The sequence below is a fragment of the Papaver somniferum genome, chromosome 11, assembly GCF_003573695.1.
Source record: "Papaver somniferum cultivar HN1 chromosome 11, ASM357369v1, whole genome shotgun sequence".
In the NCBI taxonomy this organism is placed as follows: domain Eukaryota; kingdom Viridiplantae; phylum Streptophyta; class Magnoliopsida; order Ranunculales; family Papaveraceae; genus Papaver; species Papaver somniferum.
The window spans coordinates 114,767,042-114,780,654 of NC_039368.1; the positions used below are offsets into that span (position 1 = coordinate 114,767,042).

General features: G+C 35.1%; 1 protein-coding gene and 1 long non-coding RNA gene across 9 annotated transcripts; one reads left to right on the forward strand and one right to left on the reverse strand.

Annotated features, from left to right (window-relative positions):
- Positions 1–1,003: 1,003 nt before the first annotated feature.
- Positions 1,004–4,876, reverse strand: LOC113323763. Of its 8 annotated transcripts, none has more exons than XR_003347817.1 (13): positions 4,582–4,876; positions 4,366–4,436; positions 4,196–4,261; positions 4,003–4,041; positions 3,714–3,846; positions 3,539–3,623; positions 3,080–3,435; positions 2,806–2,971; positions 2,608–2,706; positions 2,154–2,270; positions 1,865–1,971; positions 1,521–1,589; positions 1,004–1,285 (listed from the first exon to the last, which is right to left on the reverse strand). It is a non-coding gene; the product is annotated as an uncharacterized LOC113323763 (long non-coding RNA). The 8 variants fall into 8 exon arrangements; XR_003347818.1 differs by having other exon boundaries at positions 4,395–4,442; XR_003347812.1 differs by having other exon boundaries at positions 2,154–2,267; positions 4,366–4,442.
- Positions 4,877–5,256: 380 nt separating this feature from the next.
- Positions 5,257–9,462, forward strand: LOC113324961. The gene is made up of 7 exons (XM_026573228.1): positions 5,257–5,422; positions 6,198–6,299; positions 6,873–7,612; positions 7,725–7,920; positions 8,331–8,732; positions 8,879–9,019; positions 9,446–9,462. Exons 1-7 carry the CDS (start codon positions 5,257–5,259, stop codon positions 9,460–9,462), a joined length of 1,764 nt encoding a protein of 587 aa, XP_026429013.1.
- The last annotated feature ends 4,151 nt before the right edge of the window (positions 9,463–13,613 follow it).

The window sequence follows — 13,613 nt, forward strand, 5'->3', positions numbered from 1 at the left end:
GTTCTGATCTTAATTGTTCTATCGTATTGAGTACTATCTTCTCTAAGATTGGCTTGAGATTTATCTCCGATAGGTAAGATATAAAAATTAATCACAAAGCTCTTCGTCTCATTCTTTGTGATTCCACAATAACTTCTTCTACTACCATATAATTAAGTTATTGTGAGGTGATTGATATTTCTAAGCTGTTCTTCGGGAGTATAAGATCGGATTATCAATTGGTTCATGTTCACCTTGATTTATCAAAAGACGGAACAAAAACTTCGTAGGTATTTCTATGAGAGACAAATTTATCTACCAGAATAGACTTTTCTGCGGGAGACAGATTTGTTTATAAAGTTTTCGACTTTGGGTCGTAGCAACTCTTAGTTGTGGGTAAGATCATCTAAGGGGGAGTTAGACAATAATCCTTGTAGCTCTGCGAATCGGAGTCAAAATCGGCGGTTGAAACGGCGACAACTCAGTTTCGTTTTCTTCAAAAAAATTCGAGAAAAATAACATTTAATCTTTACTTCAGGTGTTTAGAAATAAATTTTAATGATTGGTGGTACAATCATGGTACTGCGGATCATTAGATGGTAGTTTTTTCGATGATTCGAACATTAAATCATTAGGAAATTGACACTACACCAAATTTTGGGATTCGTCAGAATTAAGCCGTTACGAATCAGGGTTGTAACGGCCTTCGCCTGTTTCAAAAGTGGGTGTTACATTTTTTTCGTAACGCCGATGATGCCGTATGAATTCTCGGTTTTAACGGGGTCAGAACAGCTGGTGGCCGTTACGAAATGACACGTAGTAACAGCTGAGGGCCGTTAAGAATTTTTTGTAACTACAAGATCGTAACAGGTATTAGACGTTACGATTTTTTTTATAACAACAAAAAAATTACTGCCAGTCAACCTTGACCTGGTCAATAGTGACTGGCAGTTCTTTTTCCGCCGGAAATAAGCCGTATTTTCTATTAACCTGCATCCACCGTTAATGCCATCCATCATCCACATTCAACAATCAATTCATATTACATTCAAAAATCAATTCACATCACATTCAACCAATTCATGCCAAAAAAGAACACAAATTCTTCCAAGTATAATTTTTTTTGGTAAGTACATAAATTCTTCTAAGTACCAATTTTTTGTTAAGTATCAAATTCTATAGAAACTGAGTTCCAAATTTCTAATGTAATATATATAAACTTAATAACTTCCCACATATAAACTTACAAAACTTGCGCTGCTTTATTCTCCAGCCTTTCGATCAGAAAACACATCATTCATATAACCTGCGAACACAAAATTTGTATACTTAGATGTCGGAAGTAAGCAAAAACTGGAAGAGATGACACACACAATAAACTGTATACTTAGATGTTGTAATTAATTGAGATAGAATACCGAGGTCTAGAACTCTTAAGTATTCAACAATAGTTTTCGCAACACAAATAAAAATCCGGGCCTTATAAGGAGTTGATATTAGGAAACTGAACCAACTCTTCAGAGAAAAGCAGTTTTACTTACAAGGTAAGCGGATGCTCTAGATCAGCAATAGAAGATGGGACACCCGAAAAATTATTGCCCGAAAGATCCCTGCAATCAAAACATAAGTTAGCTTAGAGAAACTTTTCTGGGAGAATACAATAATTATCCAGGCTCTTTAGACTTGCAATGTGTCGAGTTAACAAGACTTGCTACTGCAGGAGAAGACAATCCTAAGAGACGGTTTCCTTTGAGAAAATCTAACTCTCTAATTCCAGACAGCAATAGTGTGGCTTCATCAATCTAGTATCTTCAATTTCCAACAAACAAGAAAATATTGAGAGAAATCCAAATACAATTAAGAAAATAAGTCCTGAAAATCAAACCTTTTCTCGTAGAAAATAGCAGAAACAAGACTAGAAAAAGTTTCAGGATTCATGTCTCTCTCTTCTCTAAGCTGATATAACTGTGTCCAAAGATAAGTCTTTGATGCCTTCAAAATACAACAAAGCAAAACACAAAATAAATCAGCAAAAGATCCTGCAAATGCTGGAATTAATGAATAAAGTTTGAGCATCAGTTGCAAGTCCAGCTACACCAACATAGAGTTTGTCATGAGTTCTGAAGATTTACTAAAAATCAGTTGCAATAGTTTGAAGTTGAACAACACCTAACTGTTATAGGTATCATTGAAGTCTTATATCGGATTCAGGATCATCAGGAGCATCTTCAACCCGACCACTATTCGATGTTGTTTTAGTCGTAACAATCGTTAACGCTAATGAGTATCTGCTGCAGAAAGAAGTGCATGTTTCTGAGCTAATTTTACCATGGTACCAATATGCAATCATTTAAGGTTTTAGCTTAATAAGAAAATTCAATTAGTGGAGGATATTCTCCGTATTGAAGTCATCCGAATTGAGTCTAAAGAGTAAGATTCACTAACTAGATTAAGCAGTTGATATATTTATAAATACCACTTGCTTGGAAACAACATCATCTCTGCAGCTTGATTTAAAAATTATGAGGAAGATTGAATAGAAGTGTTTACATAACAACATTTTACATAGCTCTTAAGGTATATGTTGCATAAGGTTTTAACATTGATTGCAAGAAAGTTAATACTCACCAATCTTGGTGCCTCCTTTACTACCAGTTTATCCTTGTGGCTATCTATTGTTTCAGTGCAAGCTTGGATAGCATTAACAAGAACCTTTATCCCTTGATCCTGTGTCAACCAGAACAAATACAACATAACTTTCCTAGAGCGTGATAAAAGGTACATCAGACAAAGACAAAAGACTAAATAACTATACATTCAGTATACCTTATCCCGATAGAGATTTGTGGTTTAAGGAAATACACTTTCCTGCCTTGTTGAGACCAGGTCCAAGAAGACGAGGAACTTGCTTAATAACGGTTTCAGATACATGGTATTTATTAGCGAGCTTCTTGACCAATTTCTTGTTCTTGTTAAAACCTATCTTCTGATCCTGCAGTTAACATCAATAAAAAGTTCACTCAATATTAAACCTTCAATGTCATCTGTGCATTCTGAATTGATGGTCAAATAGAGTTCAGGGTTTTAAGCAAATACGCACAAGCAGCGCCAGCCAGCAAACTCAAGATTCAACAACATGTGGATGTATTCAAATATGTCGGTCTCAAAGATGAACTACATGCTTAAAATAAAGTTCAGGGTTGGAAGCAAACAGGTACAAGCAGCGCCAGCCAGCAAACTCAAGTTTCGGCAATATCTGCAGCAAACCCATAAGAGATGAACTAATAAAGTATCGAACTCTGCCATACCTCCAAATAATTACCCCTTCCCACTTTCTTCAGCACTTATTCCCTTACAACCACTTCTATCCGCTGCATCATTGTCAGATAGACCAGTATGCTCCTCCAAATAATTACCCCTCCCCGCTTTCTTTAGTCGCTTGAACTTTTTACTTCCCTAGTCATATTTCCAAGCATGCATTACCATCAAATTCTATCTTCAACATAAGTAGCTTTTCAAATATATAAGAAAACACTGGGTCAAGAACAAGAATACTCACTAGTGCAGGACGGTGAAAGCCCGCATTGTGATCCTACAGTAACTCTTAATCATCCTCAGCTAAGACATAATTCTTCTCAGATTCCCTACATTCATAATAGTAACCAGATCTTCAGGGATAAAACAATGAAATATATAAATGAAAGCCTTAAAGAATTTGTAGACAGAAAATCAACCACTTTTTCCTCTTTTTCCTCTCATTTTGTTTATCCTCATCACTACTTTGCCTATTCTCTTCTTTATCCTGATCTTCAACATCAACATCGTCTACTATAACCCCACCTTTCTCATACTCATCTTCCCCTTCCTCTACACAATTACAAACAATGTAAAACCAGAACAAATAATAACTAACCCTAACTTTTTTAAAATAACGGCACAAACCCAAGAAACCTTAACTGCAAATGATAAAAAAAAAACTTGCATGAATAAACAAATTACAGGAAAAACCCTTAGAAAATGTACCATCGTCTTCCTCAGCTCTATCACCGGCATCAACCGCATCTGCATCAAGAGTTTCGGTTCGAACAAACATTCAAATTCAATACAAATTCAATACTGTATGGACATCTTCGATACTCAACGAACAGATATTCAAAATCAATATTGTATGGACATCTTTGATTCAATACGCAAATTCAATTCGAAACAATATTACCAGAAACAACAATACAATGTGCCGATCCAACCAGTGACAGTTGATTGAGAAACCACATGAAATTTGCTGTAGAAATACAACAAAACCAGTTGATTAATACTACCAAACCTACAGTAAATCACATTAGAACATAAATATTCACTCAAACTCATTTAAAATTGAAAATATACAAGCTTAAGAAGCTTCTCCTTATGCTAACCCCTTTGTAGCTTCTCAGTCAACTTATGAACTTCATTTCCATCTGCATCTGAAAAGAAATCTGAAATCAGAAACCCAAATCTCATAATCGATTGAACAAAAAACTCTAAATCAATTATCATTTATAAACCTTAAAACAAAAACATAAATCTGGATGAAAATAAATCATCAAAACCAAAAATATATACCTAAATTAAACAAAGTTGAACAGATGCTTTCTCACGATTAGCTGAGAGTGAAGATCAGTTCTTCCAAGTTCGAACTTCGACGAACAAATTAAAATCGAAAAAATGAATCATAATATAGACAGAAACCCTAAAATTAATTTATGAAGTCCTAAAAATCCTATTACAGATGATGAACAAACTGAATTGAAACTGATTCATCAAACTCAATCTGGTTCATCGGCTGAGAGGAAGAGAAGAGAGGCTGAGAGAGACTCATATGGTTTCATCGGTTGAGAGAAATAGAAGAGAGGCTGAGAGCAGAAGAGAGAAAAAAGAGAAATGAAATTTTCGATCTGGTTTCATTAGGGTATACAGAAATCATGCATGTGAATCGCACACGCGTGGGAGGAAATATCCTCTAATGTTATTCATCTTGGGTGGAAACACAATGGTACGTGTGTGAATGGCACACTCACATACTCCAAGTGTTACGACCCAGGTGTGACGAAGCATGTGGCTGGCTCTGTTACGAATTTTTCAAAATTTTGTAACGGATAGAGCCTGTTACAAATTTTTTTGTAAAGGCCACAAAGTCGTTACGAATTTCTGTTACGAATCCTGGAATTTGGTGCAGTGGGATTTGTAATTAGGTCCAACTTAAAAAATTTAGATCGTAATTCTGATGAAATTTTGAAGATGAATTCTAATTCGAATGATGATGCTTTATCTGTGTTCATCCCTGATGACGTTATAGAAGATTGTTTGAATGAATGGAGATTCAGTCTGATCGGGAGATTGGATTTGGTCAAATTGAAGATGGAAACAGTTGAAACATCTTTGAGGAAGCAATGGGTTGTTAAAGGTATTATTCAACTTATCCCTTTAGGCAAAGGTTTCTTTATAATAAAATTAGATAATGAAGAAGACAAAAACATGATTTGGAAGGGTCATTGGATTGTTGAGTCTCAAGATCTGAAATTAAGAGCTTGGGAACCAAACTTTAATCTAGATAACCAAAATATTACTTCAGCTTTTGTTTAGGTAATGTTTCCTGGTCTAAGTATTGAGTATTGGAAGGAGGATATCATCTTAAAGATGGGAAACAAATTTGGAAGAGCTATAAGAGTGGATGAAACAACCTTGAAAAGAAAAAGTGGATTTTATGCAAGTGTGTTAGTTGAAGTGGATATGACAAATCCAATTCCAAGTAAAATCAGCATAGAATCAAAGTATGGAAAATTTGAGCAATCAATTGAAATACCTAAGCTACCAAAGTTTTGTATTCATTGTTCAGTTATTGGTCACCATGTTGCAGAATGCAGAAGTAAAAGGAAGAGCAGCAACAAGAGACAGTGATTGAAATACAACCTAAAAAAGTGTGGAGAAAGAAAAATAAAAATATGGAGATTCCTACTTCAGTTGGTTTTGATATTTGTAATTCCCCATCCAAAAAAGATCAAGAGACCCCAAAATCTGTTTTTCAGGTGGAGAAAATTTTTAGTGAGGAAGACAATGTATAAGCCATACATACAAATTTACATAGGGGGAATCTTCTCACTCAGGATGCTTTCATATATTACAAGATAAGACTGAGGAACTGCATGAACTCCTTGAAATTCAAAATTCAACTTTACCAGTGCAACAAATTCTTGAAGTTAGTTCTAATGCTCCTTCTATGAACAATGTGATTCAAGTTACTAAACATGTTATTGCTCCATCACAACATAGAGTTACTCAAGGTACTAAGGAATATGTGTTGAGAGAAGGAAATAAATTGAAGAGTAAACCAGTGACAAAATGTTACTACTAGAAATCAAGCAGCTCAGAAAAATGAAATTTCAGCTGGAAATTCTAGAAATTCAGGAAGAAGGGGTCCTTTATCTCCTCAACACCCCTCTAAATGAGAGTTATGTATCGGAACATCAGATGACTAAGAAGATTTCAAGCCTCTGAAAAATTAAGGAGTTTAGCAAGTAATTTTAGTCCCACTTTAATTTGGATTTCTGAACCAAAAATAAGAGTAAATTCTGACTCATGTTCAAAGTTAAGATTGCCTAATATGAATAAGAAGATAATTCACAATTCTTTTGCAACAAGCAAAGGAAACATTTGGTTATTTTGGAGCATGTCAATTAAGGAACTAGTGGTGATTTCTAATACAAAACAAGCAATAACAGTGGATGTGGGAGGACATCTTGTAACTGGTATTCATGATGATACCTTTACTATTCATAGGAGGGTTTTATGGGAAGAGTTATTTGTGATAGCTACATTCAATAAGCCTTGGATGATAATTGGGGACTTTAATGCAGTATTATCAATGGAGGAAAAAAAGGGAGGTACAAATCCTTTAACTACTTCAATGTTAGAGTTCATTAACTGCATTCAGAACTATGAAATGATCCAAGCTCCAAAAACAGGATTAGAGTTTTCATGGTGCAATAATAGATCACGGAAGAAGATAATAGCGTGTAACCTGGATAGAGCTTTTTATAATGCACAATGGTTAAATTTTTATCCTAGTTGGGGATATAAAGTGGGAACAAGAGGCACTTCATATCATAGTCCTCTTTTTGGAACAAATGCTACAATTCCAAAACCAACAAATGTTCCATTTAGAGCTTTAAAAGTATGGATGTCTCATAAAGATTTAAAAAAAGTCATTGAAGAAGCCTGGAAAACAGAAGTGAGAGGTAATCCAAGTTTTATCTTTTTAACAAAACTTAAGCATATCAAAGTAATATTGAAAAGGTGGAATTGGGAAGTTTTTGAAGATGTGAATCAAAAATTGAAGAAAGTTAATGAAGAAGTTTTGAAACAATCTCTTATCTCAGATCAGTCTCCCCATAATACATCACTTCTGAATAAATTAGTTAATGCTAGAGGAGCTCAAGAAATATTAACTCAACATAAGCAAGAAATAGAAAGACAGAAAGCTAGAGTGAAGTGGCTTAAGTTTGGTGCTGCCAACACAAAATTCTTCCATGTAAATATAAAAATAAGGAAAATGCACAATGAAATTGTGGAGTTGGAAAAAGATGATGGTGAGCTGGTATCAACTCAACAAGTTATTGCTGACATTTTGGTGTTTTGAAACTAAATTTAAATGCAAATAAGTTCAAATATCTGATGATGTTTTTGAAGCAGTTCCAAAAATAATTCAGAATGAAGACAATAAAAAACTTGAAGCTATTCCTTCTGCAGCTGAAATAAAACAAGCAGTTTTTGATCTGGATCCAAATAGCTCTCCTGGTCCTGATGGATTTGGTGGTTGGTTCTATAGAATGGCTTGGGAAATTCTAAGTGAAGACTTTATTAAGGCTATACAATATTGTTGGGACAAAGAATTCATTCTAGCAGGTATGCGTTTTAATTTTATTATGCTTCTGCCAAAGATTAAAAATGCAAGAAAACCAAACCAATATAGACCAATTGGTCTAATGAATTTCAGTTTCAAGGTTATTACAAAGATTATTACATAAAGATTAAGTAATATGGTACAGAAGATTGTGTCTCCACAGCAAGGGGCATTCATTAAAGGAAGAAGTATACAAGATCAAATAGTATTAGCTTCCGAGATGATTAATGAGCTTGAGATAAAGAGAAGATGAGGCAATGTAGGTTCAAAATTAGATATATCACAGGCTTATGATTCTCTAAGATGGGAATTTCTTTATCAGGCTCTACAGAAATTTGGTTTTTCAGAAAAATTCACAAGATGGATCAATATTCTTCTAAAGTCAGCTAAATTTCAATTCTTATAAATGGAGGCCCAGTAGGTTACTTTGATGTTAGTAGAGGATTAAGGAAGGGAGATCCTCTTTCTCCCATCCTTTTTGTTATAGCTGAAGATGTTTTAAGCAGAAGATTAACTTCACTAGTGATGCAGGGTAAACTGAAACCAATGTTACAAAGAAATGGAGTGCACCCAACACATATAATGTTTGCAGATGACATATTCCTCTTTTGTAATGTTGAAAAACGAAATTTGAAAAGTTTATTACAAATTCTTGAAGAGTATCAAAAAGCATCAGGTCAAGAAATAAATCTTTCAAAGAGCAAGTGTTTTGTAGGGGGTACAAGCAATGCAAGAAAGAATCAGTTGGCAGAAGTTTGTGGTATGAATTTATCAAATTTCCCAGATAAATACTTGGGTGTTATGTTAACTCCAGGTATTATTAGATCTAAACATGTTTGGGAGTTGTAGGAATGTTACAAGAACAATTAGTTGGTTGGAATTGGAAGCTGTTTTCTTTCCAGGAAAGACTGATACTAGTAAGATTTGTCCTATGTAGCATTCCCATCTTTAATATGTCAGTGTACAAATGGACAATAAAAGTTCTCAAGGAAAGTGACAAAATCATAAGAAACTTTCTATGGTCTGGAGATCCATCATTCAAGAAGACAGTTGCATTGAAATGGGAGAAAACTTGTGCTCCTTTAGCTGAAGGTGGTTTGGGTATAAAACAGTTAGAAGATATAAACAAATCAATGTTGATGAAACTCTTATGGAAAATACAAACTGGAGAAGAAGAATGGACCAAATTCTTTAAAGGAAAATTCCAAGATAAGAATGGAAAGTGGATAGAATATTATAAGAAATCCTCCATATGGCCAGGGATTAGATGGTCTGTAGAAGTAGCTGAGCATACTAGATTTGCGGTTTCCGCGTTAACAAAACTTCTGGTGTCTGTGTTATTTCTTTTCCGCATTATATTTTCTATATAATTGAAATATCACAGGTTGTGCGTAGTTCAATCAATTGGTAAATCCAACCTTTGGTTGTTGATTGAAATTGATTGACACTTGAATATTGGTTTTTGATACCGTTTAATTTATTTCTCATATCAATCGGGCTCACAAATTTCTATACGTTCGATTGCAGATTATATTGACAAATAGAGATACAACTCTTGGATATATTTCCTTGAATTATTCTGACTGTCTAGTTGATTCTCATAGAATTATATTGGAGTTAGTCCATACAGATTGCCGAACCAAATATTGGGTGTGGTTGTTAGACCCCCGCTTTTTCACACAGATTGAAAGCCTTTTTACCAAATCTCTTTTATTAACTGCCCCAAATATATGTTGTGATGAGTGGTGAAACTTTGTGGAGTTAGGTGTGGTTGTTCGACTGGGAAAAATTATGGTTAGTATGAAAAGTACAATATTTAGGTACATAAAAAGAATAGGCTAAGTCGATAATTTGAAAACCTGGTTGATCCCCTGCATGTTCCTAGTATATCCCTTGTATATTGTTCTCAGAACTAACATAGAAGATTAGCTTAGTCAACGAATTTATTTTGTGTGTGTCCTTCACATACAAAGAACGATTATGAGGTTCAGTTGAAACTGATGATATATTATAAATTTACCCAATAAATTAGTCTGCTCAAGATAACGCAGTAGCTTCTCTAAATTTTAGCGCAAATCTTCAGCTTACTATAAAAAATTGAGTTTTGGAAAAACTGATCTACTTGTAAAAAAAATTGTAATGGAATTTGTTAGAGCATTGCTCGTTCGAACTCACAAGTGTTGCTATCTCAAGATTGTTGTCAAAACTATATCTTGATTTCTAGTCTAAATTTAGTCAAGTCTGGGATTAGGATATAAGCATGTAGTTGAGATTCGGATATCACTTTGTTCTGCTGCTTGAAGGCGAAGATCAACAAGAGCTCTGGAGAACTTTTTCAACAAAGTTAAGTGAATACTGAACCACATACTTCTCAAGTTTTCACCTTTCTATCTATGAGACATTGCTGCATGACTAAATTAGACAACACATGCATAACAAAAATTTCGTGTCAAGTTTATCTTGAATATCGTTCTCGAAATATGCTAAGCTTAAGAACATTAGTTCATACTTGATGAATTTGGTTAAAAACAATCTATTGCTCATTGATAGACACATTTTTGTGTCTAATTTGTCTCGATTCTATATATTGATAGTGCTCATTTTTGTACTTATTATGGTATTTTATGTGTGTGTAGATATTTTTGGCCAATAAACATTTTTGGAAAAATCTGCTCGAAAAGTTGCGCGGGGCACCCCCGGAGGAAACTTGCTATTCAGACCCCTCAAACGGATAAGGGGCGACCAATTACTAAGGGGCATCTATTTCAGGGCAGTTGCTAAAGGGAGACCAGCACAGGATAGGGGGAGGTCACTTTCTTCTCAAAATTCGCATATTTTTTGGCGGGAAAAATAACCAGTGAGGAACCAAATTTTCGTTTGGATTTCGAAGATGTTTGAGTGAGATTCAATCGCTGAAATTTGCTGGGCTAGACGTAATTCAACTAAACAAGCCTGGTATGTGCGCTGGAATCAATCGAATTGGGATGGATAATCCAAAATAAGGAAACAGAGTTTGAGTTTTGCACGGGTCTCTGTTTGGGTTGATTTTTGGTAATTCAGGGAAACTAAACGCGTGAAATTGTTTCCTAAGGTAATATTCTATCTAAGGAAGAGTTTAAGACAATCGGGAAAGCTCAGAATTGGCTAGGGAAGTCGGTAAAACACATAATTGCCGTGACTTGCACGTAAAGAAAAAGCGAGAATTAATCGTTATTTTTAGGTTTCTGAGTAGTATAAAAGGTGTGTTTAAGTCCCAGGAAAGGTAACGAAGTTATTGGAGCAGTTGCAGAGGAGTTAGAAACACTACAGAGCCATATTGATCAAGTTGAAGGAAACCGTATTCTGCTGCTGCTGCTGCTGAAGAACATCCGCTGCAAATAAGAACAACGTCTCAAATTTGTAACGCTGCTACAGTGACTTCTTTGTAACAGTCAGTCCTTTGTCTTGCAACGCCAATACATCGTTGCAAACATCCAGTGTTATAGTTTTTCATCTTTAATCAACTTTTGAGCAACAAACATGTATTTTGAGCAAGTGATTAATATGAGGAGCTAAAACCCATTGCTGAGGCGATAGAGGAAGCTATTTTTCCAACAAGAAGTGGTATATTCTATTTTATTTATTTATTTGCAATTATTTTATGATTGTTTTCCTTGGTTGAAAATTGTTTGAATGATCCTTCTTAAGCAATTGTGATTTGTTTTGATAGAACATACTTGGACCTAAGTTTTTGATGTTCTATGCTTTGGATTTACACTTGTAATTTTGAGAATCTACTAGTTGCAATAAGTTAGAATCAACTTGAACGAGAAAATTGCATAAATGTAAATATTGGGATTAAATCACTTTGAACTTTGAAAATAGTGGAATCTTAGCCTCAGTGTTCTTTTAATATTGATATCATCTTTGATTGAGTTTGTGACAATTTTTAGTTTGTTTTCTATTTTAGTTTTAGAATTTAAGTCTATATTTTATCCTTCGCAAGTCTGAGAATCGAACCACTTTTACCACTATCTCAAAACCACATCAATTTTTGGCACCGCCGACGCGGATTTTCTTTTAGGGTTTTAAGACTTAGTTTTCTTTTATTTTTTTTATTTTTTAGGTTTTTATTATTTTTGTTCTTTTTTACGTTTTTGGGTATTTGTCTTTTGTCTACAGGTTTTGGATCATAAAGCGAATTGAGCCAAGGAGTTTGGTGATTTCGTAAAGACTGGAACTTAAAGCATAAAGACTTGGAGCAAAAGATTAAAGCGAAAATAACGGAAAAGAAGACAATTTCTTTTTAGATATTTTTTTTAGGGTTTGATTATTTTTCTTTATTAAAAAAAAAGAGAGAGAGAACTGTATTAGGGTTTGTTATTTTTGTAATTTTTTCTTTTCTTTTTGGACACTTGGACATTGGACTTTGGACATTATTATTTTTAAACCCTAAGGAAGGGTTGGTTTAAATACAAACTGTGTGCAGGGAAGGACGGTGATTACGATATCACCTCGGCCCCTCGGGTTCGTACATAACATAGGAGTTGTGGCCCGAGTCGACTTCAGCGGTTCTTCCCCCGTCTGGTACGGGAGGTAAGTTTTTCGAAACACCCACGAATCCCCTGTCAGCGGGTTCAATGTATTCCTTAAGGTGAATATATGCTGAGGACTTGAATACGGTTGCTTTTAATTCCTAGTAAAGGGCAAGGACTGTCCATACAAGATAAGGGTTCGTATTTCATCACCGTTCTCTTTTTTCCCGCCTTAGGAACACGAAACCAAACGCGAACCTAAGCCTAAAATTTTGACTAGAACGAGACTTATAGGGTAACGAGCTTAATAGGAAAGTCGTTCGAAGAATATTGGTTACTCTTTTGAGCATACTTCAAAGTTCTTGACGGTTTCTGTGAGTTGAATGCGTGACTGCGCCGCCTTGTAACCGGTGAGGCCTTAGGTATCAAAGCTCCACTGAGCTTCCATCGCCTTGATTCAACTTACTTTGATTCGGATTGATTCCAGAGGGGTTTGCTCAGATTGTAACGAGTTCCTTTTCGAAAGAATAGAAGCTGGTCTAGTGACAATCTAAATGGAGCCATCATGCTTTTTGTTTGCTAGAAATTTAGGTTTGATTTGGTTGAGTCAGCCTTGTTTTGTGTTTGCATAGAATTCCCTTCCTTATTTTGTTGCATGCCTGAACGTAAAAGAGACGCCCTAGGTAGATTTGTTAAAGAGAAACCTAGTAGTTCTAAGCGTCTTGATTACCTCAATTTAGAGAGTCTGATTCGTGAAGATTCCGTTTTTGAACGTCCGTTTGAAGAGAAAATCCCTGATAGTCCAATAGCGCCAGAAATGGCAACTTTGAAAGCCTTGTTGAATCCTACTAGGAATACTCGTCCCTCGTGTATCAAGTTACCTGAAACTTAAGCAAATTATGAACTTAAGCCTGGAACCTTACAGTTGCTCCCAATCTTTTTAGGAAAATAAAATGAAAACCCCTATTTCCATGTTAGGGACTTTGAGGAAATTTGTAGTACCCTGAAAATTAGAAACCTTGATGATGATGCTTTAAAACTCAGGTTATTCCCCTTTTCCTTAAAAGATAAAGCCAAGTCGTGGCTGTATAGTTTGGCTTCCGAATCAATTGAAACCTATGAACAACTTACATCCGCCTTTTTGAACAAGTTTTTCCCTAGGCACAAAACCTCGTCTATTA